Here is a 27835-nt window from a genome sequence, read left to right as displayed (position 1 = left end):
CCAGGATAAGCATATGATGTTCCATCTAACGGCCGTTTGATGGTTTATTTATTTACGAAATCAAGACAAAACCAAATAATAAATTAGATTTTCTCCGAATCGCTAATAAAGAATCATCATACAGTTTTCATTTTTTTTTTTTGAATTTTCAGTTTTTATTTAATATAGAACTGACGACTCTATTCCCTCTCTGAAGTGTCTCTGGGACCCGTCTTAGGACCTAAAACATTGCACTGCTCAACCACAATCACATACCTCACGCGCCAACTTTAACGCCATTACAAACCGCCAGTAACTCAAATTCGACGTAACAAATTTGAATTTCCAGATATTCTCCAGTGATTGGCCAGTGGAAACACGCTCATTTATAGAAGCGTGGGAATGACTCTCGTTCAAAACGTACAACCCAAAATACCCCGTCTGTCTCTCTCTCTGCCCTTTTTGTTTTAGAGAGAGAAAGAGCGTGAGATAAAGATATAGTACCCTCATTTTTGTCATTTGGTTTCTCTCTCTTTCCATCTCCTAGTGCCGGCACTCGCCGAGAAAATATCAAAGAAAATTGAAAGAGAAAGAAAGAAAGCTTCAGTTAAATTTATTTCGTTATTTGCGAGATTAACTTAGATCAAAGCGAAAATGTCCGAAGAAGAGAAATTATTGAAAGAGGCGAAGAAATTACCGTGGGAAGATCGGTTACTGCACAAGAATTGGAAAGTTAGGAACGAGGCTAACATTGATTTGGCCGCTCTATGCGACTCCATTACTGATCCTAAGGACAATCGCATCAGAGAACTAGGTCAGTTTAGTTTCATTGTCTCAGATCTGACTTTTGTATGGATCCGCATTGAGCATTGTGGTTGTGAAATGATGCGCTGTCGTTTTACTTCTATTTATTCTTTTGTGTTGATGTTAGGTCCGTTGTTTAAGAAGACTGTTGCGGATTCGAATGCGCCGGTACAAGATAAGGCTCTTGATGCGTTGATTGCTTACTTAAAGGCAGCGGATGCGGATGCCGGAAGGTGCAATTGCTGCTTAATTATTTTTATCATTTTAAATATAAATGAATGGAAAGTTTTGACTGACGTTGTTATGTTGTCATTGTAGATATGCCAAAGAAGTTTGTGATGCAATTGCGGCAAAATGCTTGACGGGGAGGCCGAAGACAGTGGAGAAGGCTCAGGCGGTGTTTATGCTTTGGGTTGAATTGGAGGCAGTTGATGTTTTTCTTGTACGCTTCTTCCTTTGCTAATCTTTACATTGCACGCGGTTTCATTCTTCATTTATTGACCTGGGATGGAATGAAAGCTATGAGGTAAATTTTGTTTAATTGTAGGATGTAATGGAGAAAGCAATAAAGAACAAGGTTGCCAAAGCAGTTGTGCCTGCTATTGACGTCATGTTTCAAGCATTAAGGTCTGCACATGAGATAATTTTGGTGCAAACTATGCGTAACTTGTTGGAAATTTTTCTTTTTCTTTTTTAAATCTAACTGGGTCATGCTGTTTTATTATTTTTAATTAGTGAATTTGGAGCGAAAATTATACCTCCGAAGAGGATTCTGAAGATGCTTCCTGAGCTCTTTGACCATCAAGATCAAAATGTTCGTGCTTCTTCTAAAGGACTGACACTCGAGCTCTGCCGGTGGATTGGGAAAGATCCTGTAAAAACAATATTGTTTGAGAAGATGAGAGATACTATGGTATGTGAATATTCATTTGACAAATAATTTTTGTGCAACTTTCCTTTTATGTGGAAGTAGTTAGTGAATTATATGTTCTTTTGTAATTTGTAGAAAAAAGAGCTGGAGGCTGAGCTTGTAAATGTGTCGGGGACAGCTAGGCCGACTAGGAAGATAAGGTCAGTGTCCTGTTCTTTAGAAGACTTTCTCTGTGTTTTCTGTAATTAGAATTTTTCCATCATTTCAGGTCATGCAGTTAGTGCTGTGAACTCCAGAATATTTATTCAAACTGTTTTCTTTTTCTTTCTTTCTATTTTTTTACCCGTCCTTCTTGGTTTGTTCAGTTACCTGAGGCAGCATGAATGCTAGTCCATGTCCTGCAATAATTTGGTGTTAAGTCCACCTAAAGTTTCAATGGCTAATATTTGTGAACCAGGAGTTCTGATGAATTTGGGTCTTGTCAAATGTAAACCCTTTGTGATGCACTATACTGCCAATTGGTCCAAATAAAATGTTTTTTGTCTCATTTGTATAGATCTGATTTTAGTTAAAATCCATAAGATGTTATTTGTTTTGATTGTGTTTAATCATTCTCAGACGAACAGCGCTCATAGCCATTATAGCATTTGTCAACATATACTTTATGTAGATGCCCCTGTATCAACATTGTAATCATATTTAAGATTGCTTAAGATGATCTTGTTGGTCTGTCTTGCCATATTCCCTGTGGGATTAATACATATATAATTTTTAGGGCTGAACAAGATAAGGAGCTAGGGCAGGAACTTATTTCTGAAGATGTGGGTCCAGGCCCTTCTGAAGAGTCTACAGCTGATGGTAATGCCATTTGCATCTAGGGACTGTGGAATATGCTATTTTCTTATGGTTAATCTAATGTAGTGCCTCATACTTTTTTATTTTAAATAATTTTGCAGTTCCTCCGGAGATAGATGAGTATGAACTTGTCGATCCTGTTGATATACTGACTCCTTTAGAGAAGTCTGGATTTTGGGAAGGAGTGGTTAGTACTCTTTCTTTGTCCTTCAATTGTTGTTCATTGGTACTTGATATATCTTTACATTTCATTGTTTATGTAATTTTGATCTGCTGTTAATCTCTTGTTAATGATGTTTTGGTTATGCAATTTGTTGTTCTCTTGCTTATTTTTTGCCAATTTTTCTGTCTTATAGAAAGCTACCAAGTGGTCAGAAAGGAAGGACGCCGTTGCTGAGCTAACCAAGCTAGCTTCCACGAAAAGGATAGCACCTGGTGATTTTACAGAAGTTTGTCGGACTTTAAAGAAGGTTTTCTGAGCTTCTTACTTGAAGTGAATTTGTTTTTATCTTTGACGCCATGTGATGTCTTCCATTATTTCTGTTAGGGGATAGAGCTGTTTTGGTACGCTGCTTTTCTTTTTGCATTTTATTTTTCGTATGTGGTTGGAATGGTATGGTTATTCCCGTACAGTTTAGTTGCAGGGGCTTGAGTTGTGGTCTATAGTTATTTTAGATGAGTTATCATCTTTTTGTGTAGTTTTGCTGCCTGTGTAAAGTTGTTTTTGCCTCTCCAGTGGACATCTAAAAATATAATTACTTCCTGTTCTAATTTTTTATTCTTGTTATGTCGAATTCAATTTGAGAATCAGATCAGTTCTCTCTTAATATTAAACCCTGTGGCTTCTTCTCTCTCAGTGACCCCCAAAGTTTTTCATGATTCCATGAATGGTTGAAATGATGTTGCCTTAAAGCGACAGTATATTGTCACAGTGATATTATATTGTTCACTCTGAGATGACACTTTTTGAAAGTTACATCTTGGCTCTTATCAATAAGGTATAGTCAGCATTTTGTCGGCAATGGACCATAGATGAATTGCTTTCTGACACAGTATTGTGTGTTGGACATTGCTATTGGCATTAATTTAAAGAGCTGCCTTTGATCGATTTTTCTAATATACGTGGAGTTCCTTTGATTGAAATTTGAATGTTAATGTTGGCATGTTGATACAAATCTTGTTTGTGGTCGGATTGCCAGTTATGCAGTTGTTAGTTGTTATACCAAGCATATCTCTAACTGTGTGTATTTGTGCAGCTTATTACGGATGTGAACATTGCTGTTGCTGTTGAAGCAATTCAAGCTATTGGCAATCTTGCCCGTGGTCTAAGGACCCATTTTTCTGGCAGTTCACGCTTTCTATTGCCAGTTTTACTTGTGAGTACAATATGTAGTTTTGTACACACACGCTTTGATACATATTTGTATCAGTATATTTGCATCTTCATAAGTTTTATCTGGTATATATGAGAAATTATGTTGAGTGGATTTTTATGGCCGTCTCTGTTTCTCCTTTTCGCTCTCTGCCCTTTTTGTTTCAACAAGTTTCCCTTTGATTATGCAATAGGCTTGTCCATATATGGACCTAAGCATATAAGAACATTTGAAAACCTCAGCTCTAATTTATCTTGTGCTGCATTTTTTGAAAGAAATTTTTGACGTCTACTGCTTGCATGCATTGAGAATGGTAGCTATTTTCTGTTCTTTGTTGAATGGTATTAGGTTTCTTGAATAATAGCTCTGCTGCTATTTTAATCACCTTATTATTTTTATTATTTTGGCAGTCTGTGTCATTCATTGTTTTTATACTTCTCTGATATTTCGTATCCTTATTGAATGGAAGTTTTGCATCATGAATATTTATGTATGTTTGACAACAGAGTAATGGATCATTTGACAGGTTTTTAAACCAAGAATTGTTAGTCCACTGTTTTTATTGATTACAGGCCAATTAAAGGGCCATCAATGATCCATCAATATAATTTTAATACAGCGGACATGGCTATGAACAGTCATCTGTTAACATTTTTTAAAGTTTGATTACAGAGATAGTGCTGCACAATCCAACTTACCACAAAGAAACTTCTAGTAACTCAGTAACTCTCTTACAGCTGAGTTGCTTTCATTAGTCGCTGGAATCTGAAGATGATGCCCCTGTACCTTTGTCAGGGTCTCCAATCCGGCCTTCATCTCCATCCCTGATTCCCTCATCATCCTGCCTTTCTATTCTTATTTCTTAAGGAAAACAGTTTATTTCTTATTTCTAAAGGAAAATTTATTCTCTATTTCTCAAGGAAAAATTGTTGTGTGTGAGTCATTAGTATTCTGGTTCATCAAGTTTTTTTGATTGGTTAACTTATTAGTATGTTTATGAATTTCATCTTTCAAATAATTGCTATGTATTGTATTTGTGTATGAAGCATTTAGTTGTCCTAACAAGTTTTCTCTCATATAGGAAAAATTGAAAGAGAAAAAACCTACAGTGGCGGAGTCACTTACACAAACTCTCCAGGCAATGCACAAGGCTGGATGTTTAAATCTTGTTGATGTTGTTGAAGGCAGGTTTCCTTTCTATTCTAATTAGTGTTTTGTGATCTCAAAAGGGTAATTGATATGGACATTTTCTTTTTGTAAGAGTTCTGGGCCATGTGAATTTATTTGTCTTCCATATGTACTTGTCACTACATGGTTGGCTTCTTGTGAATGTATTCAACAGCTTAATGACTGCTGTTCATTGCAGATGTTAAAACATCAGTGAAAAATAAAGTTCCGCTTGTGCGGTCATTAACTTTGAATTGGGTGACATTTTGTATTGAAACGAGTAGCAAGGCTGCTGTTCTCAAGGTGCATAAGGACTATGTTCCAATTTGTATGGAGGTAAGTGCATCCGTTGTTTAAGAGGCTTGTTTCTATTTTTTTTAACTATATTTTGTGTGCTTTTGCTCCTTTTCCCATCAATTTATGAAAGCTGAAACATCTATTTGCACCTTTTTCCATGGATTTATTAATGCTGAAACATCTTTAATCCTGTTCTGTAGAAGCCTGTGGCCAGCAATTTTGGGTTTTTTTTGCAACATGCTAATATTAGGAACTCCCAAAAAAAAAATTTTTTTTTGTGTGGATTGATACTTGTGTACATGTATACTATTGGAAATCTGGACCATCTGCTATTACCTTTTGTAATATATTATGTAATACTTGTAATTTAAGCAATTTAAGTTTTGTAGTGTCTCAATGATGGAACCCCTGAGGTGAGGGACGCAGCCTTTTCAGTGCTGGCTGCAATAGCTAAGGTAATACTGTCAAATTTGCATTCAGCATTTTGTTGGTTTAAATTTATCTCCCATTGTCATCTTATAAAAAAATTTAAGTTCCGCTATCATAAATCTTTTTCCATATTTGTGGATTCTCTCTTAGTCTGTTGGCATGAGGCCTTTAGAGAGGTCAATTGAGAAACTTGATGACGTTAGAAGGAATAAGCTTTCTGAAATGATTGCGGGTTCTGGAGGTGATGTGGCCACTGGTACAAGTTCAGGTTCGTTGCTTTTCTTTTTGTCTAGTAATAATTGCTCTTAGTTTACTGTTTTGAATTTTACGTCATTTTTTTTCTTATGTTTATCATGCAATGGCAGCTAGAGTTCAAACTTCTGGTGGAAGTGTACCCTCTGTGGAGGTGTGTTTGCCTTTTCTTTTCAGTTTACTGTTTACGCTTTGTTTTTACCACAGTTTTCATATGGTTCACAAAGTGTGTTTCCTTATTATTGTCTTTTATTATGTGTCTTGTGGTAGCTATTACTTGAACAATTGTGTGATAAGATAGGTATCAACATTTGGACATGCATTTACCTTGAGTTAAACTGAAAAAACTAATAAAAAAGGTAAACTAGTATATTGCCTGTTGTCTACTTAGGAACAAAGATTTCTATATCTTAAAAATTAAAATGTGTAGGAAAGATGTCACAATGTTTGTGGAGCAGAATTGAAATGCTCAGTGGGATCTATATCAGGAAATGTTGACTTTGATTTCTGTCATGTTAGTGGTGAGTACCTATTTAATTGCTTAAAAACATCCCGCGTGTTCCCTCGTTTCTCTAGTTTTGTGGCAAATCCCTTTTCCGTTCCATAAGTTCCAGAAATGAATACAGTGCTAAATTTGAAGTAAGGGGAGAAATATGTTTATCACATTAGGTAAAGAGGTTGATTTTTCTCATCTAGATTTAAAGTTGAATGTCCATGTTATCGTAATGTTGAACAGTTGCATTCCAGCTGCGGGAAGAAAAATGTTTTGAGATTTTGAAATTTTATCTGATTACCAAGGAGAAACTCAAAGTATCAATAATAATTAAGTGTCCAAGTGTGGTGTTGCACATGACATTAAATTATCCAGCAATTTATTTGATTTTATAATATTATATATTCCAATTTATGCAGGCTTCAGAAAGTTCGTTTGTTAGAAAGTCAGCAGCAAGCATGCTTAGTGGGAAGAGGCCTGTTTCAGCAGCAGTGAGTTTTTGTATTTCATACACATGTTTGTTCATAGTGTTTTGGCAGGAGGGGTGAATATTTTTTGACTTTGGATTCTATTTTGCTATTTTTTTCCCTTCCCGACAGCCTGCTAGCAAGAAGGGAGGTCCAGTTAAACCAAGTGCCAAAAAAGATGGATCTGGCAAACAAGAAACTTCTAAATTAACCGAAGCCCCTGAAGATGTGGAGGTGAACCTATTATCTGTCTACCATGGCTCTGTAACTTTTATTGGCCCTGATGATAAGTGATCTTAACATCTTCAATTTCTCTGGTCTGTTTAATTGTTGCAGCCTTCAGAAATGAGTCTTGAAGAGATTGAAAGCAGATTAGGATCCCTTATACCGGCAGATACAGTAGGACAGTTGAAGAGCGCTGTTTGGAAAGAACGCCTTGAAGGTTGCTTATTATTTCTCTCACTTAAATAAAATAGAATTTTACGCGCTCTACAGTTGGCATTTTTCTTCTTAAGTGAATCTGATGGATTTCCTTCCTTCTCAATTCCATGGTTGCAAGTTCTCTATTCATATATCTTTCTAGCGGGGACCAGGCGCCCCCTAAAATTAAACTTAATTTTACACTGGTTTTAGACCTTTAGGGTAATAGCTTATCAATGGTTTGGATTTAATTGATTGATGACATGGAATTTTATCATAGGTTAAGTGTTATTGTGCTCGCTCTCTTTCTCCCTTGCTTATCATTCGTCAATGTTTGTTTTCCTTCTAACTTTATTTTTTCTTCATCTCTTGTTTTATCAATTGATTTCTCTCGCAGTTTTGTCCAAATGCAACTGTCTTTGAATAAAAAGTAAAAATTAGTAATATAAAATTTATTCCCCGCAAAACTACAAAAAAAGAAAAAAATTCAGGTGGATATGTGACCAATATAAATAGAGATAGCGGAAGTAACCTTCTTTTTGATCAAGGGAAATCGCAAATGAGTAAGTGATTTTCGTTATTTTTTTGAACTGAAATATGTATGTTACACATCTTTGAATCTGAATCTATAAAATTTTAGAGTAAATCTATCAATACTTTCTAATCTACCAATTATTAAGAGAGATTAAATAACAAAATAAAAAATAAGGGGGTAGATGAAAAATGGCAGTAAAGAGGAGAAAAGATGTTGATGGTAGAGAGTGGAAGATGTTAGAAAACATTGGGGACGCATATGGATGAGAGGAGAGAGAAAGTGTGCATTAATGATAAAACTAAAATAATTAATGTCGTTTAATCCATTAAATCCTGATCTTTGATAAGCTTTTAATCTAAAGGTCTATAATTAGTGCAAAATTAAGTGTAATTTTAGAGGGCTTCTAAACCGCCCATATCTTTTTAACCTGTCATATGAGTTTTTCTGATTGTTATGTGAGTAGTAGAATATGTATTGATCACTTAGGATGTACCTTTAGATATAGATGTTGCGAAGCTCATAGAGTATAGTTAGGATTACATTTTAAACAATTTATAAAAGTTTGGGTGGTGAGAATTTGTGTTGAACCCTTCTCTCATCAAACACTGATATACTCCGTGCATGTGCTATGTGGTGGTTTACTGTCCATGTGACGTACTTAAACTAGAATGACTGTATAGCACGGTTGTCAAAATTGTCTGTTAATTGTGGTAACCATGCCTGCGTTATGTATTTTCTGGAGCGAATGGCTCTAAGAGATTTTAAGCTGAAGTACTGTTGGCCCTGCTCATGTATGGCCTGACCTTTGACCTTGATGGGATGGCACCATTGTTTACCTCCATATGTTGATTGTGGCCTGTGGGTTTTCTTTTGTTGTGTACCATGCATTTGAAAGCACTGCAGAAGCAATTTTTTGTGTTGCTTTTTGATTTTAGCAGTGTTAATTATAACCATCTGATGAAGGAAATGAAAATGTAGTAGAAGAATTGTAATCTGCTTAACAGGATAAGATTATCTATAGGAAGATTTTGAGAAAATAGTTTCAGAGGTTAACTCTTGGAATTAGAAAAGCTTTTAGTGGCAGAGTTTTCTCAATAGCTCTAAGTATTGAATGCCTGCAATATGATGTTAATGTTTTCATGTTATGTTAGTCTTAAAAAGTGGTAAATTGGTTGACTCAATAGTTGTTGAGTTTTGTTGAGTTTTTTAACAGCCTCTTTATTTGGCTTGTGCTTTCATGTAAATGTACAGTTTCTTCTTGGAATGTTCTTCCAAAGTTGTTTATCAAATTGTATTATTGAATCTATATCTTCCATGGTTGCAGCAATATCATCTCTTAGACAGCAAGTTGAAGCTGTACAAAACCTTGACCAGTCTGTGGAGATTTTGGTTCGTTTGGTATGCATGCTTCCCGGTTGGAGTGAGAAAAATGTTCAGGTATGTAAAGGTTTGGCTTTTTCTCATGGAGTACACTGATCTCTTTCAATTTTTTTTCTTTTTAATGTCTTGAATAATGATGCAGGTTCAGCAACAGGTTATTGAAGTTATTAATTACCTAGCTGCCACTGCAACTAAATTTCCCAAGAAATGTGTTGTTCTCTGTCTTCTGGGTGGGTATTCTCAGATACATGTTCTCTTATTTCAAGTTCGATAGCGCACTTAGATATCTGGGGTGCACAGATCCACCACATGTGGACTGGCAGGAGTCTTTTAGCTGATTGTGCTTATTTTTCTTGTGACAGCAAAGATGCTTTTATTGTCCCTTTTTCTTCATCCTTAGCTGGTCTTGTTTTGCGTAATAAACAGGTATAAGCGAACGGGTTGCAGATATCAAGACCCGCGCTCATGCCATGAAGTGCCTTACTACATTCTCTGAAGCAGTAGGCCCGGGATTTATTTTTGAAAGAGTAAGTACTATCGAACCATTTTATTGTTATCTGTTCATTAGTATCTTCTATAGAGATTTTATTTGCAGTAAGTGGTCTGTGAAGCAGACATGAATAATGTCCTTTCATCCGTGTTTTTGTTTTAAACTTACAGTCTTAATATTTTATAGAAAGTTTATTTATGTGTTAATTTGTTATTTTATTATAGCTTTACAAGATCATGAAAGACCACAAGAATCCTAAGGTTCTTAGCGAGGGAATTCTCTGGATGGTTTCAGCTGTTGAGGACTTTGGTGTATCACATTTAAAACTTAAGGTTTTTCCGGTCATTCCTTGACTTTCCTTCTTTGTTATTTTTACAATTTGACACTCAGTTGCTGTAATTAATTTTATGTGATTTGTTTGCAGGATTTAATTGATTTTTGTAAAGATACTGGTCTCCAGTCAAGTGCTGCAGCAACAAGAAATGCTACAATTAAGCTTTTGGGTGCTCTGCATAAATTTGTTGGTCCAGGTGACTACTCATTTTATGTGGAATTCTACATCTGGTTTAGTTTCATCTTTAAGATTCTTAAGACTTTTCTATTTTGCAGACATCAAGGGCTTTCTGGCTGATGTCAAACCTGCTCTGCTTAGTGCACTTGATGCTGAATATGAAAAAAATCCTTTCGAGGTATAGCAATTTATTGGTTATATTGTTGCATGTAAGTGTCTACTTTTGTAGAATACTGACTCCATTCCTATACTATATTCAGGGTACTGTAGTTCCTAAGAAAACTGTTAGGGCTTCTGAATCCACTTCATCTGTGTCTTCTGGCGGGTCAGATGGCCTGCCGCGTGAAGATATTAGTGGAAAGTTTACACCTACTTTAGTGAAGAGCTTGGAAAGCCCTGATTGGAAGGTCTGGTTGCTTACTTGCACAAAGCTAGCTTGATATGTTGTTCATGTTTGCTGCCAATGTTGTTTGTGGATGGTGCAGTTGTTGGTTTTGAATAATTCTGATTTGTGTGTTTTTTTTCCTTTCCTTCTTTTCCCAGGTTCGTCTGGAATCAATTGAAGCTGTTAATAAAATTCTGGAGGAGGCTAATAAGCGCATTCAACCTGCTGGAACTGGTAACTTTAATATTTGGGATCATTTGGATTATGCACCGTGAGCTTTAATAACTGGGATCAGTTTGATTATTATTATTTTTTGTTATTATAAATGAACATATCCTTGTCGTTCTCTTTTATGAACATTTTCAATCAGCCCATTATTGTTCCTTTTATTTGATTGTCAGGGGAGTTATTTGGTGGTCTTAGAGGACGTCTATACGACAGCAACAAAAATTTAGTAATGGCAACTTTGATCACTCTTGGGGCTGTTGCTTCTGCCATGGGTCCTGCTGTTGAGAAGTCAAGCAAGGTTTGTGGTCATGCAATTGTAAATTTGAAGCTTGGAAGTGAATAAGCATAAAATGTTTTCTTGCAGGGCGTTTTGTCAGATATCTTGAAATGTCTCGGTGACAATAAGAAGCATATGAGAGAATGTACTTTGACTGTGTTAGATGCTTGGCTTGCTGCTGTTCATCTTGATAAAATGGTAACTGTTTTATCATATCTGTATTTGGGGCAATTTTGATCTCTTATTGGCAGGTTTCATGGTAATTCTGTTATTGTAGGTTCCATATGTTACAACAGCACTGACTGATGCTAAGCTTGGTGCGGAAGGGCGCAAGGATCTTTTTGATTGGTTGTCAAAGCAACTCACTGGACTAAGCGGTTTTCCAGATGCTGCACATCTGCTGAAACCAGCTAGTATTGCCATGACGGTAATACTTGACCAAATTTTCTTTTTACCAAGTACAAAATTTGCATGTCACATTACTGATTATGTTTTCCTTCTGAATAACCTTACTTTCTGGAAATTTTTATTAGGATAAATCTTCAGATGTTCGAAAAGCTGCTGAAGCATGTATTGTGGAAATTTTAAGAGCTGGTGGACAAGAAACAGTATGTGTGCTATTAATTTTCTGGTACATTTTCTCATTCAAATGAGTTTTGATTATTGGTTGAACATAATTTCTTCTTGGTGTGCCTGTTTTCCAGATTGAAAAGAATCTTAAGGATATTCAAGGGCCAGCTTTAGCTCTTATCCTTGAAAGAATAAAACTTAATGGGGCATCCCAAGGTCTCTTCTTTTGTTACTCGGCTCTCTTTTATTGTTCCCCTCATTTTTCCTTTACCTTCTGTCTTATGTTTTTTCTTTCCTTGATATCGTTTGAATCTGCAAGAGCAGTTTCTATGGGTCCAACTTCAAAGAGCAGCTCAAAGGTTCCAAAATCTGCTTCTAATGGTGTGTCTAAGCATGGAAACAGGGCTATATCTTCGGTAAGTTTTCCATGCTTGAGTTTCAACATTTTCCGAATGTAATGAAGATATTGAATTTTTGTGTTTTAATGTCTTGGAAAGAGAGTCATTCCAACCAAGGGTGCAAGGCCAGAGTCAATTATGTCCGTCCAAGATTTTGCTGTTCAGTCACAGGCTTTGTTAAATGTTAAGGACTCAAATAAGGTACAGTTTGAGTGACATATGAAGCATTCATCGTTGTATGAAGTAAATATATTGATGGAGCATCTTTCATTCTTACTTATTTATGTACAGGAGGATAGGGAGAGAATGGTTGTTCGCAGATTTAAGTTTGAGGACCCACGGATAGAGCAAATTCAAGAGCTTGAGGTTTATATTAAATGTATTTATGATTATATCTCTGCTTCTTCTTTTAGAAGTGAACAGTGATGGATCTAGATTTCATTTTCTTGCAGAATGACATGATGAAGTATTTCAGAGAGGATTTGCATAGGCGTCTACTGAGCACAGATTTTAAGAAGCAGGTTGATGGGCTTGAGATGCTACAGAAGGTGTGATGCTCACATTCCTGCCACTTGAGTTCACTTCAAATTATCAATATATTAACTTATAATAATTTTTACTTGCAGGCACTTCCATCCATCCGAAAGGACATTATTGAAGTTTTGGATATTCTGTTGAGATGGTTCGTTTTGCAGTTCTGCAAGTCTAACACTACATGTCTGCTGAAGGTATACTTAGTTTCTTGCTTCAGAGGCTTTTTATTATTTTCTAGTTCTTCAGCATTTACAAACGGGGAAAAAGCCCTTTTCATCCCTAGAGTTTCATGCAATAGCCTATTTCGTCCCTACTTTTTAAATAATATCCCAAAACATCCTTCCGCTAACTCACCGTTAGTTTAATGCTGTTAACTAGTAATTCATTGAGGGCAAAATATGATTTTTTTTATTAAAGTGGTACAAACTATATTAAAATAATTTTTTTGCACAATTAAATAACACTACGAAATATGCAAAATTCATTAATTTTTGCTTAAATGAAATCAACGATGAAGTAGTTTGATATAGCCACTAGATAATCGCCATAAGCAACAAATTGTAATTAGCACAATATCTTTAAATCATTGGAAGAAAAACTCAAAAATACAACCAATTTTTATGTGCTTGCATGTGCTGAAAATCTTCTTAATCTTTAACCAATTTTTATTTTGAGATTTGCCACCACTCTTCTTTGACCATTATTGTCTCCCCAAGTCCTTACCATTGTCTCCCCAAGTCGGCTTACAGTGCAATTAGAGAGTATACTTATACGAATATGAAAATTGTGATTATTTTTGGTACTTAAATCTAGGGTTTATAGGGTTTTCATGCCGCCAAAATAGAGAGAAGTGCAAAATATTTGCTTGAAATAGAAGTTTTCATCTTTTGGGGTATTTCTTGTTTAGTGGGATTAGATAAACATCATTTTTAGTTATATATCAACTTTTATTTATTTTTTCTAATTTTCTCTTTAATGGAGAATCATTTTTTACCCTCAATGAATAACTAACAAACGGCATTTAATTAACAGTGAGTTAATAGAAGTATGTTTTGAGTTATTGTTTAAAAAGTAGGGATGAAATGGGCTATTGCATGAAACCCTAGGGATGAGAAGGGATTTTTCCCTTCACAAACGTGTTCCATTGTTAGTTATAACAACTTTTCATGATCTTTTGGAATAAACAGGTGTTGGAGTTTCTCCCTGAACTTTTTGACACTTTAAGAGATGAAGGCTATTCTCTGACTGAATCAGAAGCTGCTGTATTTCTTCCCTGTTTGGTAGAAAAGGTGTATTTGAATATCTGATAACATGACTTTTTGATGGTTGTTGCTGTTTTGTATTTGAGAGATTTTGCTTTTGAGTATTTTGGATGGAATTAGATCCATGCATTTTTCCCCTTTGAGATTTTGAACGCTACCTTTGTTCTTTGGAACTGTTAAACATGGGTCTAATTGTTTCCAATTTGGTCCATTTGCTAAGTTTTGTATTCTTGTGCTGCAGTCGGGGCACAACATTGAGAAAGTTAGAGAAAAAATGCGGGAACTGACAAAACAAATTGTCAACTTTTATTCTGCAACAAAAACACTTCCCTATATTTTGGAGGGTTTGCGTTCAAAAAACAACCGTACTCGAATAGAATGCGTTGACCTTGTTGGATTCTTGATCGATCATCATGGGGCCGAGGTGCAAGAAGGATGTTTTATCTGTTTCTAATTCTCTTGATTTTTTTCTGGAAAACTTATATTTATTCCTTTTTTAACAGATCAGTGGACAATTAAAATCTTTGCAAATTGTTGCAAGTTTGACAGCGGAACGTGATGGTGAAATTAGAAAAGCTGCTCTAAATACGTTAGCTACCGGTTACAAGATTCTAGGTGTGTCATACTTTTTGTATAGAAAAAGCTTTGAAACTGTACAATGCTGCCTCTAGATTACTGGCCTGTCTTTATTATTTTTAATTTGTTGGGTCATGCAATTCTCGGTTTTGAGAATTGCATTATTTGAAGGAGTGATCATATTTTTTATGAGAGGGTTTTTGCTTCTGCAAAATTTAAATTCTTTTTAAATTTGTTACCATTTGTTAAGGCAGGTGTGGATTGCTTTAGTATTCTCACCATTTGTTGTTGGCTTTGTTAATTTCTCTTTTACCCAACTCTTTCCCAGGTGAGGATATATGGAGATATGTTGGCAAGCTAACGGATGCTCAGAAAAGCATGTTAGATGATAGATTTAAGTGGAAGGTCAGATTACCTTGGTGTTTCTACCCATTTCTGTTTCTGGTTTGTTTTCATTTTTTTCACAATGCTGCATTATGTTAGGTTCGAGAGATGGAGAAAAAGAAGGAAGGTAAACCAGGAGAAGCAAGAGCTGCTTTAAGGCGTTCTGTCAGGGAAAATGGGTGAGTGTTATATCTAATAGTTGTGCAGCTGATGTACTTATCATAGTACAGCACAACTTTATTTCTTTGCTTTCGCCAGCATGTTTCTTTTATATGCTGCAGCTAGATGATTGTATGTAAAATGAGGTTTTTTGGGTACAATTTTTTTCCATGATGATCACCTTGTCTTGCCTAAAGCTGTTGATGCTTTGTAGAAAAGCTTAAGTGGTCATCATGCTTTCAGAAAAGCTTTAACTGGTCATCTTTTTATGATGCTGTATTGGTCTACTTCAGTTATTTTTGTTTCTTGTATAATCAAATGTGAAATAAACAAAGACAAATGAGGCTATCCCCAAAGGATAGTCTAGTCCGTGAAGTCATATAATAATAAGTTTGTATTGCTGAGAGTTTGCCTTGTTTAACTTTTGAAATCATGTTAGAATAAGTTTTATATTACCAAAACTTTGCTTAGTTTGAACTGGTGAATTTTTGTGTTTTGATTTCCAGGTCTGATATAGCGGAGCAAAGTGGGGATGTTTCACAATCTGTTTCTGGCCCAACATTGATGAGGTTTATTCTTTTTCTTTTTTTTTGGTTTGGCATGCGTATGTTGCATTTCCATAAGGATGCAACCATCGTGGTCGTATGCACTTCTAGCTTATGAGATTGATAGCATCACTGTTCCAGGAGAAACTATGGCCATTCTGAGCTTCATGTGGAGAGAAGTATAATGCCTCGTGCTCTTGCCAGTGTCAGTGGCCCTACAGACTGGAATGAAGCCCTGGATATTATTTCTTTCGGTTCACCTGAGCAGGTTTCCAACCTACATTGGCCCTTTTTTTTCTTTTTTCCACTACATCTCCATTTTTTAAATGTGGTCAGTGTTATCAACCACTAAGAAAAGCCTTGTCATTAGTTTTAGACTGCTATATATTGATTTGGAGTCTGATTTATTAGAAATGTGGCTTGTTTGGGCTTTTTTTCTTGGTGTAATGGGCTGGCACATCTACAAAGACACACACATACACTTAAGTAATGGCCAGTGGGCAGACAAAGAAAACTGTTCCAAATTTAACATTTTACATTTTACATTTTAACCTGTTGCAGTCTGTTGAAGGGATGAAAGTTGTGTGCCATGAGTTGGCACAGGCCACCAATGATCCAGAAGGTAGTGTAATGGACGAACTTGTGAAGGATGCTGATAGACTTGTTTCATGCTTAGCTAATAAGGTAATCAAAATTACTGTTCATTTAAAATAATTTGGGTCTTCTTCTCCCTTTCAACTTTCCTTCTTCCTCATATAGGCATTAAATATCTCAATACAAAAATCCTTATTCTTTTGGAAAATTAACTTTGTCTTCTTTTCACTGCTAGGTAGCCAAAACATTTGACTTCAGTTTGACGGGGGCATCATCAAGGTCTTGTAAATATGTTCTTAACACGCTTATGCAGGTAAGTTTGCAATCCTTTTTTTTTTTTTTTTTTTTAATGCTGCTGTTTAGGTTCCAAAGAATTATAGGCAAAAAGAGGTACTGAAATTTATGCAGCTATTACATTTGTAGATATATGATTTCAGCTGTTACATTTCTAATATGTTCTGACTTGTATTATTTAACTCTTTTATCTTCATCTTATCAGCAGTTAAACACCATTCATTGCAACATACTAACCATATGAACTTTGCTGCAGACATTTCAAAATAAAAGGCTTGCTTATGCTGTTCAGGAGAGTACTCTGGACAGTCTTATTACTGAGCTTCTACTTTGGCTTTTAGATGAAAGAGTACCTCATATGGATGATGGCAGTCAACTTTTGAAAGCTTTAAATGTGTTGATGCTTAAGATTCTGGTAAAGTTTACCCGAAAATGGTTTCTATTTTTTACGTAATAGTGCATAGTTTCTCCGTGTTTCTTGCTTAAGCAACTGGCGATTGTTTGTACAGGATAATGCAGATCGAACTTCATCTTTTGTTGTCCTGATTAATCTCTTGCGTCCGTTAGATCCCTCAAGGTGGCCTTCACCTGCATCTAATGAGAGCTTTGCTGCCAGAAACCAGCGTTTCTCCGATCTGGTTGTAAAATGTCTCATCAAATTGACAAAGGTAAGTTTTCGCTGTTGGTGCTTCATTACTTTGGATTCTGGAAATTCATCTGACAAATTGAGTTCATTGTTTGAACTTATATATATCCTTTTCCTTCTTTTTGATAAATGGTTAACAACTTTTGGGGATCGAGGCAGTAATTGTATAGACATAACAAACACTATTGAACATGTCAATTGGTAGGGCAAGTTGTGTCCATACCACAATACAATCTATGTAAGATGACTAGTGACAAATTGAGTTAGTTCTTTGAATTTACATTTAAAAAAATAATAATAATAAGTTTAACTACTTCATGGATAGAGTGGAGAAATTTCCATGAGTTGGCACATGAATGTCAGTGTTGATTTTTCAGTGCCATATGGTTGAAACTTGAAAATGTGATAAATTGCTACCCTTTGCCACAGGTTCTTCAAAGCACTATATATGATGTTGATCTCGACCGAATCCTTCAAAGCATTCATGTATACTTGCAGGAATTGGGAATGGAAGAAATTAGGAGAAGGTATGTTTTTTTTTTTTTTTCCCCTTTTGTGGGGTGAATAAGGTGCCTGTTTACTTTTGTTTTCCTTTGTGGAAAAGGGGGTAGACAACTGTTTGGTGCAGTTGGTTGTTATCTCAATCTCTTTGCACTGGATGATTAACTGGTTTCTTTACCTTTTGTAATATGAATTCCGAAAGAGCTGGAGCTGATGACAAACCATTGCGTATGGTCAAAACAGTTCTTCATGAACTTGTTAAACTTCGTGGAGCTGCAATCAAGGGTCACCTGTCAATGGTTCCTATAGACATGAAACCTCAGCCAATTATTCTTGCTTATATTGATCTTAATCTTGAGGTAGTAAATTGAGCAAACAATAAACTTCACTGGTTTGTTTTGGTTAAATTTCAGGCTTTTTACCCCCTTATTTTGATAACATTTTTCTATATTTTCAGACTTTAGCAGCAGCAAGAATGTTGACATCAACTGGTCCTGGGGGCCAAACTCATTGGGGTGATTCAGCAGCCAACAATCCAACATCTGCCACAAATTCGGCTGATGCCCAGTTGAAGGTATCATTTTATAGTTTCATCTTTAATAATTGTTTTATTTTTCAAGACGATATCATTCTTGGACAATGGTATTTATTTATCGTGGTTATTTTTTTTTCCCAACACCTTTTTTCTCGTTCCTTTTGTTTATCCGTTCCATTTTTTATCTTTAACTTTTCAACTGTTGAAGCTAATCTATCTTTTTGCACTTTTATTCATTGTTTTTCTGCTAATACCTCTTGGATATACTCTATCTGCAGCAAGAGCTTGCTGCAATATTCAAGAAAATTGGGGACAAGCAGACATGCACTATTGGTCTATATGAACTATATCGCATTACTCAACTATACCCAAAGGTAAATAATTGTGTTTGAGTTGCTGATTTTGAGATGCTAATGAGTTGTTTTTGTGAACCACTTAGGTTTTGTTTGATTTATCATTTTTATGTATTTATTATTTCAAACTTTGTTTTGTAACATTTATTTCAGGTTGACATATTTGCTCAGCTCCAAAATGCTAGTGAGGCATTCCGCACTTACATCAGGGATGGCTTAGCTCAGGTTTGTATTTGTCATTTAAACTAAAATGTACATATTACATGGTTTAGAAGGAAGAGCGTAGTAATAGATACTTATATTTTATGCTTCAGATGGAGAAGAATGCAGCAGCTGGGAGGACACCTTCTAGTGTGCCAATGGCAACCCCGCCTCCAGCAGCTTTAGGTGTTTCTTCCCCTGAATTTGCACCTTTATCTCCAGTACATACAAATTCAATGAATGATGCTAAATCAATGAATGTAAAATCGGAGCCAACAAACTTTAATTTACCGCCTTCATACACTGAAGACAACAGGATCGGTGGTGCCATTGCTTCAAAAGTTCTTCCCCCCGAGAATCCATTGAGTGACCAACGAAATGAGAGATTTGGAGGTATTGTACCTGATGTCTATGTTTTTGGCTTTTCTTTTTTTAATACAAATTAGGACATACCTAAGTTTAAAAGTCATTGTGGAAGTTGCAGTAACCAGTGGGACACTAGATGCCATTAGAGAAAGAATGAAGAGCATGCAATTGGCTGCAGCTGCTGGAAATCCGGATCCTGGAAACAGGCCTTTGATAAACATGAATGATAATGTAAATAACGGACTCTCTAGTCAAAGCCGTTCCTCAGACCGTGCTAGTGTGGAGAATCCTGCCCAGGGGTCTGTTCTCCCTATGGATGAGAAGGCATTGTCAGGACTTCAAGCCCGAATGGAAAGACTAAAAAGTGGGACAATTGAACCCCTTTAATTCAACAATAATATGAGTTGCAGACTTGAGAGTTAAATGCCATTCTTGTAAATGGAAAAGGAGCAGAGTGGAGTGTGCTGTTGCCACGCCGTATGTACATCTCGCATACTATTCTTTTCTTGAATGTTGTGGCAGAGTTTTGGTAAGAGCACACTGACCTCCTGCAGTTAGTTATTTGTGTAGTGTAGTGCATTTGTGTGCGCTACAATTTACTGTTTGTATATTGTAATTAAATAATTGTCCTTTAGCTCATCTAGCCAGTGTCTGAAAAGCTTCAAATTATTCCGATGTATACATTTCACAGATAGCGCTGTGCCAGTTTTGCTTTGTTCTGTATGTTATAGTTATTGCATGAAATTCTCTTCTGTTTTAGCTTGTATAGGTCCTGATATGAGCTTTTATTTCAAAATTCCCAGATACTGGGTGATTTTTAACCCTATTGGAGGGACACTGTATTGTGCAAATGCAAAATTGCTTTACGAACTTGCAAAACAAACTCGTGCCAAAATTGGATATTGAATTTCAAATCTAATGGTATGTCTACTGTGTTTACTGATTGTTAATGGGAATTGGTTGGATTGAAAACGAGTAATAAGAATTAAAATAATGGTGGTTATTCATATTAATAATAAGAATCAAAATGAATTGTATTCCTATTAACGTATTTGTTTTGTTTTAAAATTGAAATAGATTGTTTCAATAAATAAAATATCCTTATTGCTGTAATAATAATAATAATAATAATAATAATAATAATGGTAGTTATTCATGATACCAATAATAATATCCATCATCACATCATTGGTAATCGGTAAATTGTTGCTGTTGTTGCTAGTTTGATATTTCTAGTAAGATCGACAAGCGGCTGTCGATTGATTCCTGCTGTTGGCGTTGCATTAAGGCCAGCAACGCGATTTTGATAGGTGCTGCGCAAGATTGACGCGGAAGGGTGATTGACATGATTTGGGAATTGCGTTTTTGTATTTTCAATTTTATAATTTTTCAATTAGGACAATTTGTGCATTTTAAAAATTTAGTAAAGGTAAAATGAAAAATTTTGAGAATGGGATTCTGATTCTTAACTCCCAAGAATCATAATCCTATTTTTCATTTCCAATAGTTTGTGAGTTTTACACACTTGATTCTTATTTTTTTAAGAAAATTTGTGCGTAAACACAATAATCACTCCCATATTTTGATTCACATTCCCTTTCCTCGTAAGTAAACATACCAATAATCTGAATAGTTTTGATGATACCTAAATATCCAATTTGAATGATATATTTATTTTTTTATTTGAATCTCTGAAAATAAGTGCTAAAAATTTTTTTTTCCAACTTAAAAAATCTAAAATTAAGTAATTTTACATTCGCGACCTTATTTTTAATGTTCAAAGATCATGATAAAATAATATACACTACGTTCAAAAGAATACAACTCTTTTATATTCTAAACTAGAATATATTAATCAATTTTATTGTCGTTTATGATGTTTTATACGAAAAATATTCATAAAATTTATAAAGATAAATTATGTTAGTTTGAAGAAAATTAAAAGATAAAAATAAAAATAATCTCCTACTATTATCACAAGTTTTAGAATCGAATAGTAATGCTAATTCATAGGTTTTATTAAGGTAAATATGAAAATAAATTAATTCGAATAGGGATATTTTAGATAATATGTTGTAATAATGTTATTCAGGCATTTCAGATTTGTAAAAATTTGGTTTACAACTTAATAATTTAATGACTGATAATTCTCATTAAGTTGAAAAAAAAAAAACAAAGTCAATTAAGTCATTGAGTTAGAAAAACAAACGACCACTGTGAATCTTAATTAAGTGTAGTAGAACATCTATAAATTAATAGGATTAGGACCATATAGAATCTATTAATTAAAAGAGATATTAAATAATCGATAAATTAATAACTTATTAATTAATTCATAAATTAATAATTTATTAATTTATAAAGTTATTTACAATTCAATTAACATACATTTAATAACTAAATATTCAATATATTTTACCAATATTGAATATGAATTAAACTATACATTCAAATAACCAAAATAATAACATGTCTACTTCATTCAATAATATTGATGTTCCATTAACTTAATTAAATGTATTCAATGAATTAGATTAAAAATAAGTTAATTCATGTTATATTCAATGTATTTAACTAAGCATTTAACCAAAAAAATAAATACATTGTATTTATCTATGTACTTAATTAGATAGTATTCATGTTAATTAACTTAATTAAATGTGTTCAATAAATTGGACTAAAATAATCTTTATATGAACAAACACTAAGTCTTCTTTTATTTCATTTTAAATTACTTGAACTTTTACAATTGCTTTTCATTTGAAAGATGTTCAAAATAAAGTCATTCACTATGTAAACAAGTAATAACAGAGTCATATTTGATGAAATTATTAGTTTAGTCTATTGGACCAACGGAACCGTGAAAATTTATTACATAATAGAGATATTAATTTATTGAGTATTAATTTATAAAGGTTGTACCGTATAGCATTATGCATGTTGCACATGCAGGTGTCAGAGTTTTGAGAAAAATAAAGGGGAGGGTGAATATTTTGGAGGGACTTGACCTAACGTATGTTCTTGTTCCATTTCTTTCACTAAAGGTATGAAGTTGTTGAAGCTGAGGTCAAGGCGGTGAAGACGGCCAAGGGAAAATAGAGATGAAGAGATAATACCAGTAATGGCTGTAGATGTGGAGTCGGAGATGTGAACGAGTTCTGAATTTTATTAACAAATTAATTTGTATTCATCAGAATTCGGGTTCCCCAGATTGATAAATGATAGCCATAACATGGAGTGACTCTGAACAGCGAATTCCATGCCCCTTGCAGCAGTTTTGGCCTTCCCTGTTTAAAGGATCATTAAGCTGTGATTTGAAGCTTAACAATGCTGCTCTTTCATCATCATGGCAACAGGTTATGATTGAAAATTGGCGAGGAAAAGCAGTACAGGAAACAAGTATCATAAATTTGATGGTCAGTTATTTTTATATATTTACTTGGGTTCGGATGTTTGTTTCATGGTTCACGGGTTGAGTTGGCAAAACGGGTCGCAGGGTCAGTTTTTGTCGCATCAAATTTAGGTCGACCCAAATATAATTTATTTAATAATCGTATCAAAATATTTTGATCATAACCTAACACGAAAAATAAACGAATTACTCAATAACTCACTTAATATTTATATACTTAATAAAATTTACATTAAACATTTACACACTATTTGACACACACACACACACATACATATTTCATTATTATAAAATATACATATTTACTAAAATATTACACATTTATACTATTGAAGTTTTAATTGTACATATGTAAATAATATATGATATAGATATTTTAAAATATACATGTCTACAAATATTTGACACATTTACACTTTTGAAATGCTAAATCTATATAAAATTTTATAACTAAAATAATGTGTATATGTTTATCCTTTCCACAAAAAAAATAGAAATAGATAATTATGTCCAATATTTAAGTTTTGATGATAAGAATGTACAAATTAATTTAAAATGAAAAATATAATCATATCATTGATTAGGTAAATGAGTTAAGAATTTCGACCTTAACCCAACATAAAAAAAAAAATCATGTCAACTAGAACTCGGCCCATTTAATAATCATCTTAAATTTAACAACTCATTTTCATTTATTCTTATCATATTCGTGTCAGATAATTTGATCGTATTAAATTTTATCAGCTCTACTCACGGTCAGTTTAACACACAAAAGAGAGCTTGAACGAGCTCCTGCTTGGAGCCCAGGCCCAGGGCAACACTAGTTTTGAAAGGGAGCTAGTATCAACTATGAAGATGCTGCATTTCCTGGGCTGGGCCTGGATCGGCTTGGCCCGGGGTCTGTGTCTCACTTTTCTTCGATCAAACCTCAATGCTAAGTTTTTTTTTTCATTTTTTTTTTACCTAAAATTATGTTTTAAGGATGCTTTTATTAAAACTTTCAGGAAGGAAAAAAAGAAAAAAAGAAAAAAAGGAGTACGCTTTTATTAAAGTTATTTTCATCCCAAGATTTCATAGTCGGTAAGAGTAAGTGATAAACGAGACATGTTAGGTGCCAGTGGGGTCTGTTAACACAAGACATGTTATCTAAGTGATGAACGACAAGCCTCGGGCGGGAAAGGTTTGGGATAATTTTGCAATTATTTTTGTGAATACACTACTTGTTTCATACCACAACAGTAAATTTAATTTTGGCTTTTTCAACCAGCAAAGAAGAAGAAGAAACCATCCTGATGCAGTAGCTGCGTAGATTTCACATCTCTTTTTTTCTTTTTCTTTTTAAATTTTATGAAAAGCAAAAGTCTTATTTTATATTGAGATTAGGTAACTATAATTAAGTTACAACATTAAAATATTCTATAAACACTAATTATTGTAACTTGAAACTTAAAGTGATATATATATTATAAATTATAATTTTTTTTTACAGTAATTGTGACTTAAAAATACAATACATAAATATCGAAAAGGAGAAAACTCAAAATTTTTTCGAGTAGTATCCGAGTTGAAAATTTTCTCACTTATTCTTTTGTGCTGCATGTTGCTCATTCTCCAATAATAAGTTTGAGCTGTAATGAAATTTTAATGGGTGAATTACCATATGATTATTAATTGGAACGGACTAATAAATTACATGGACTGTAGTAAGAAGACAAAATTAATAAATCAAATATCTGGCTGGAAGAAACAAGGCTGGCACAAGCAACAAGACCAAACTCAATGACCAAAAACCAACGACTCTAATCTAAATGCTTGAGAGCAACCCCCCTCATCGGCTTTATTATTCTAATCAACGCAGGAGCATGAAATGGGGCAGCTCCCAATTAAATGCATTGCTTGCCATAATTGCCTTCCGTTGCCAATTTCCTTCATTAAATATTCAAAAATATTAATTAGATACCCAATCTCGAACTCAAACTCATATCCGCCTCACGATTTTTTTTATTAATTTGGTTTACTCAATTTATGAGCTTCTTCGTAAGTTGCATGACGCGTTACAGTTACAAAAACGCCAATCTCGCCAAAACGACAGCCGCATTAAATGACCAGATGTCAAAGTCGCCGACACGTAGTACATAAATCTAAGGGAACATTAATGCTCCGAAAGCAGACGCTGCCACGTGGACGTGGGTGGCAGTGCAGTCAATTGTCCACAGTGGTGATGAAGCGTTTTAATTTCCCGGATGTTGACGTGGCTCATTAATTGAGTCTTGATGTCATCTGGCTACATTGTAGGGAAAAGGAAATGAGAGAGAGACTTCGCGCTTCCGCAGTCCCTCACGGGATGTCGTATTTGCGCTGCAGCCGGTCACGGGATATCGTATTAAATTTAAAATCCACTCCAGATTTTTCTCACCCAGTTTCATTAAATATGGCCACTAACTTCTAAAATCTTAACAGTGTTTTTTGTTTTTTTTAAAAAAATTTCCACAATCTAGCTTCGTGTACTTTCAATCTAAACTTTAGATACAAATATTTTATATCATATACAACAATCTGTCAACATGAAACTCGAAAGCCTACCCTGGAGGGGGAAGGAAAAAAAAAAAGAAGACAAAGTTTATACTTAGATGAGTCCCATTGAACTGAACAAATGACAGAATGAATTCGATGGGACTGTGAGCAAAATCTTGACAGTTCCAACTTTCTATATAACACTAATCAGAACTAATCTTCTTTACTTATTAATCAAACTTCAAAAACCATCGAACATTTTCTATTTAAGAACATCTATCGTAGATAAAAATTTTATAATCTTTGGTGTAGAAAATAAAACATAAAATTCATAAATAGCCGATTTACGTCCTGACCTTCTGTCTGTGCTGCCACTATATCTAAAATATATTCATTATAACAAGATACTGCAAAAACTAAAGATAAAAAGTAAACAGGTGCCTTAAAATGATATTTACTAGTACTACAAACTGCTGAAATTTATCACATGAAAACTTTAAAGACGGGGAATTAGAAAAATAACTACACGTATATTTAATATCAAACCTTAATTAACTAATTACAATCATTTTTTTCTATAAAATATTTTATACCATGATCCCCCAACCCTAATAACAAAGTACAGAAAAACAAAAACCTATGATATGATTTCACTGTACAAAATGAAAAAGAAATGAAAAAAGAAGAAGAAGAAGTTACATGGAAGAATGAAGAAAAAGGAGTTTGCTTTAAAATTTATTAAAACGAAGCATTGAGATCAATTCTGGCCTTCTTAACAACTAAAGGAGAAGGAACAGTAGAATTGCAACGCGGGCACTTAGGGTTTGTCTTTAGGGTGATCACGTAAAGCAAGCAACCAGGGCAGGCAGCGGCAAACATAGCTGACGACGACGAAGGCGACTGCCGTTTCTTCTCCGTCTCTTTCTCTGCTCTTTGTAGGGCTGACTTGACCTTGTCTAGCGTACAAACACTTTGGTAATTATGGCTTGAAGACGATGATGAAGACTGAAGCTTTAGGTCTAAGCACGCTTCTTCGAAAAGATTCATTTGTGCTGCTGCTGATGATGAGGACGATGACGGCGGCGGGTAGTTTAAGTTAAGGGCTTCAAAATCAGCAGCTGGGTTTGTTTGTGTCTGATGATCCGACGATAATGATGAAGATAATGGCGAGTTGGGTGAGCTGCATCTCTCATGGCTTGCGTGTTCTGTCTGCAACATGATTGGACAATTCAAAAGCTTTGTACGAGGACAAAAAATGAACAGAACATATTTACATGAAGAATAGTGCAAAAAATTAAAAAAAAAAAAAAAACCAATGGTACAGTTTATATTTATTGAATAATTTGTCTAAACCGACCTTTGAGTTGAGATCAGATTCTGTGTTATTTGACAATCCTCCAAGAAAGTCTTTAGTAATCAAAATTTCTGAAGTCATTTCTCTGCTCCAGAAACGGAAGGCAATAAAGAGGTGATATGATTTATAAAGAGGCCTTAAAAGGCGGAATGGGTGAATATAAAGCCTTGCTGCTTCGACAAATAAATAAATAAATGAAGCTGATTGATTCATACGCCGACGCTCCTACATGGGACGCCATTAATTTGGGGTACAAAATGACGAAATGGCCATCATTAAATCCCGTGAATTGCAGTGCATTTTGGAGATGGGGGAGTGAAATTGACTTTTCAACGATAACGTACGTATATGTGAACTTAATGGCCTTGATGATGGTGCTTTAAATGACCTTTGATTTTACTCGTTAAGGATTAGCAAAGGAGGAAAATGTTGCTGAGCGAGCTCATTAATGGCCGCATTTAATGTTATTTCGTAATTGCTTGTTCATAAATTCAAAGGGGCCAGCGCTCTTATTTATTAGTGGGGAAGCTTGTAATGAAACGTTTTTGTTTGTCACCTTCCACGTGTCTTTTTTAGGCTCCATTTAGGGGGCCATGTTACTTTCCCATCTATAAAGTGACTTCGCTGTGCAACCACATAAACCGGTCGTGGATTTTCGCTTAATTTCACTATTTTTTTTTATACGTGACTTATTCATTTATTTATTTATTCATTCATTTATGCCTCCGTATTTATTAATTATTCTTTAAAGTTTTAGATTATATTTTGTGGATCAAATAAGTTCAATCTATTTATATATTTATATAAAGTTGGAATTATAAGAGATGGTGTGTCATCATCATTTCTCATTTTTGTATATTCTCTCTATCTAATAAATAGAGAAATTTCTTTCAGATTTGACTTTTCATTTTTTCATAATTAATTTGATTGTTATTACACAATTAATATGTAATAGTTCATCAAAAGACCCACTATCTTCTCTAATTAAAACATTATTGATCATAAATTAAGCAATAATTTATAAATATTTTTAATTACTCTTCTCCTTTACCTCACCTTAATTTATAAATAGCAACAAAAATATAATATCTCACGTAAACATAAACACAATATAAAATAATAGAAAATAGCAATGGCTCTAAAATATGTGTTTTTTATTTTGGCCCTCACTTGCCTGATCATGGTAAATATTGCAAATGCAATCAGCAGGAATGATCGCCTCAACAACAATATGAAACCAGACTACGATCTTGCAACAAGATTTGAAGCTAGCGGAGGCCTAACGAAGTGCTGGAACGCGTTAATGGAGCTGAAATCATGCTGAAATGAGATTGTTATATTTTTCCTTAATAGCTAGGCTGATATTGGCCCTAACTGTTGCCGCGCTATTGATATCATCACCCATAATTGCTGGCTTGCAATGC

The 27835-nt window shown here is 34.5% G+C and overlaps 2 protein-coding genes across 5 annotated transcripts; one reads left to right on the top strand and one right to left on the bottom strand.

Annotated features, from left to right (window-relative positions):
• The first annotated feature begins 451 nt into the window (after positions 1–451).
• On the top strand, positions 452–19890 carry LOC102610831 (protein MOR1). 4 transcript variants are annotated; one of them, XM_006468343.4, is made up of 55 exons: positions 452–793; positions 911–1016; positions 1102–1225; positions 1331–1410; positions 1519–1696; positions 1790–1854; positions 2430–2512; positions 2611–2696; positions 2866–2979; positions 3766–3885; positions 4964–5066; positions 5249–5385; positions 5736–5801; positions 5926–6043; positions 6141–6181; positions 6940–7011; positions 7120–7221; positions 7324–7429; positions 9267–9379; positions 9465–9552; positions 9749–9849; positions 10037–10144; positions 10237–10342; positions 10422–10501; positions 10584–10730; positions 10867–10942; positions 11110–11234; positions 11301–11411; positions 11491–11640; positions 11747–11821; positions 11918–11999; positions 12108–12199; positions 12281–12382; positions 12473–12547; positions 12634–12729; positions 12808–12909; positions 13903–14004; positions 14219–14401; positions 14481–14592; positions 14882–14958; positions 15037–15116; positions 15603–15665; positions 15783–15909; positions 16203–16325; positions 16471–16548; positions 16786–16944; positions 17039–17197; positions 17605–17702; positions 17879–18035; positions 18134–18250; positions 18490–18585; positions 18718–18789; positions 18879–18951; positions 19075–19158; positions 19244–19890. In XM_006468343.4, the coding sequence occupies exons 1-55, from the start codon at positions 634–636 to the stop codon at positions 19516–19518; spliced, it is 5925 nt and encodes a 1974-aa protein (XP_006468406.2). In that variant the 5' UTR covers positions 452–633; the 3' UTR covers positions 19519–19890. The 4 variants fall into 4 exon arrangements, with proteins under 4 accessions (XP_006468406.2, XP_006468404.2, XP_024950351.2 ...); XM_025094584.2 differs by having other exon boundaries at positions 453–793; positions 19250–19890; XM_006468341.4 differs by having other exon boundaries at positions 18879–19158.
• A 5677-nt stretch (positions 19891–25567) lies between these two features.
• Positions 25568–26891, bottom strand: LOC102611537 (uncharacterized). The gene is made up of 2 exons (XM_006468344.4): positions 26415–26891; positions 25568–26266 (listed from the first exon to the last, which is right to left on the bottom strand). The coding sequence occupies exons 1-2, from the start codon at positions 26622–26624 to the stop codon at positions 25796–25798; spliced, it is 681 nt and encodes a 226-aa protein (XP_006468407.1). The 5' UTR covers positions 26625–26891; the 3' UTR covers positions 25568–25795.
• Positions 26892–27835: the final 944 nt, after the last annotated feature.

The sequence above is a fragment of the Citrus sinensis genome, chromosome 2, assembly GCF_022201045.2.
Source record: "Citrus sinensis cultivar Valencia sweet orange chromosome 2, DVS_A1.0, whole genome shotgun sequence".
Classification (NCBI taxonomy): Eukaryota; Viridiplantae; Streptophyta; class Magnoliopsida; order Sapindales; family Rutaceae; genus Citrus; species Citrus sinensis.
Note: the sequence above shows the minus strand (reverse complement) of the source record. Positions and strands in the feature narration are given on the sequence as shown.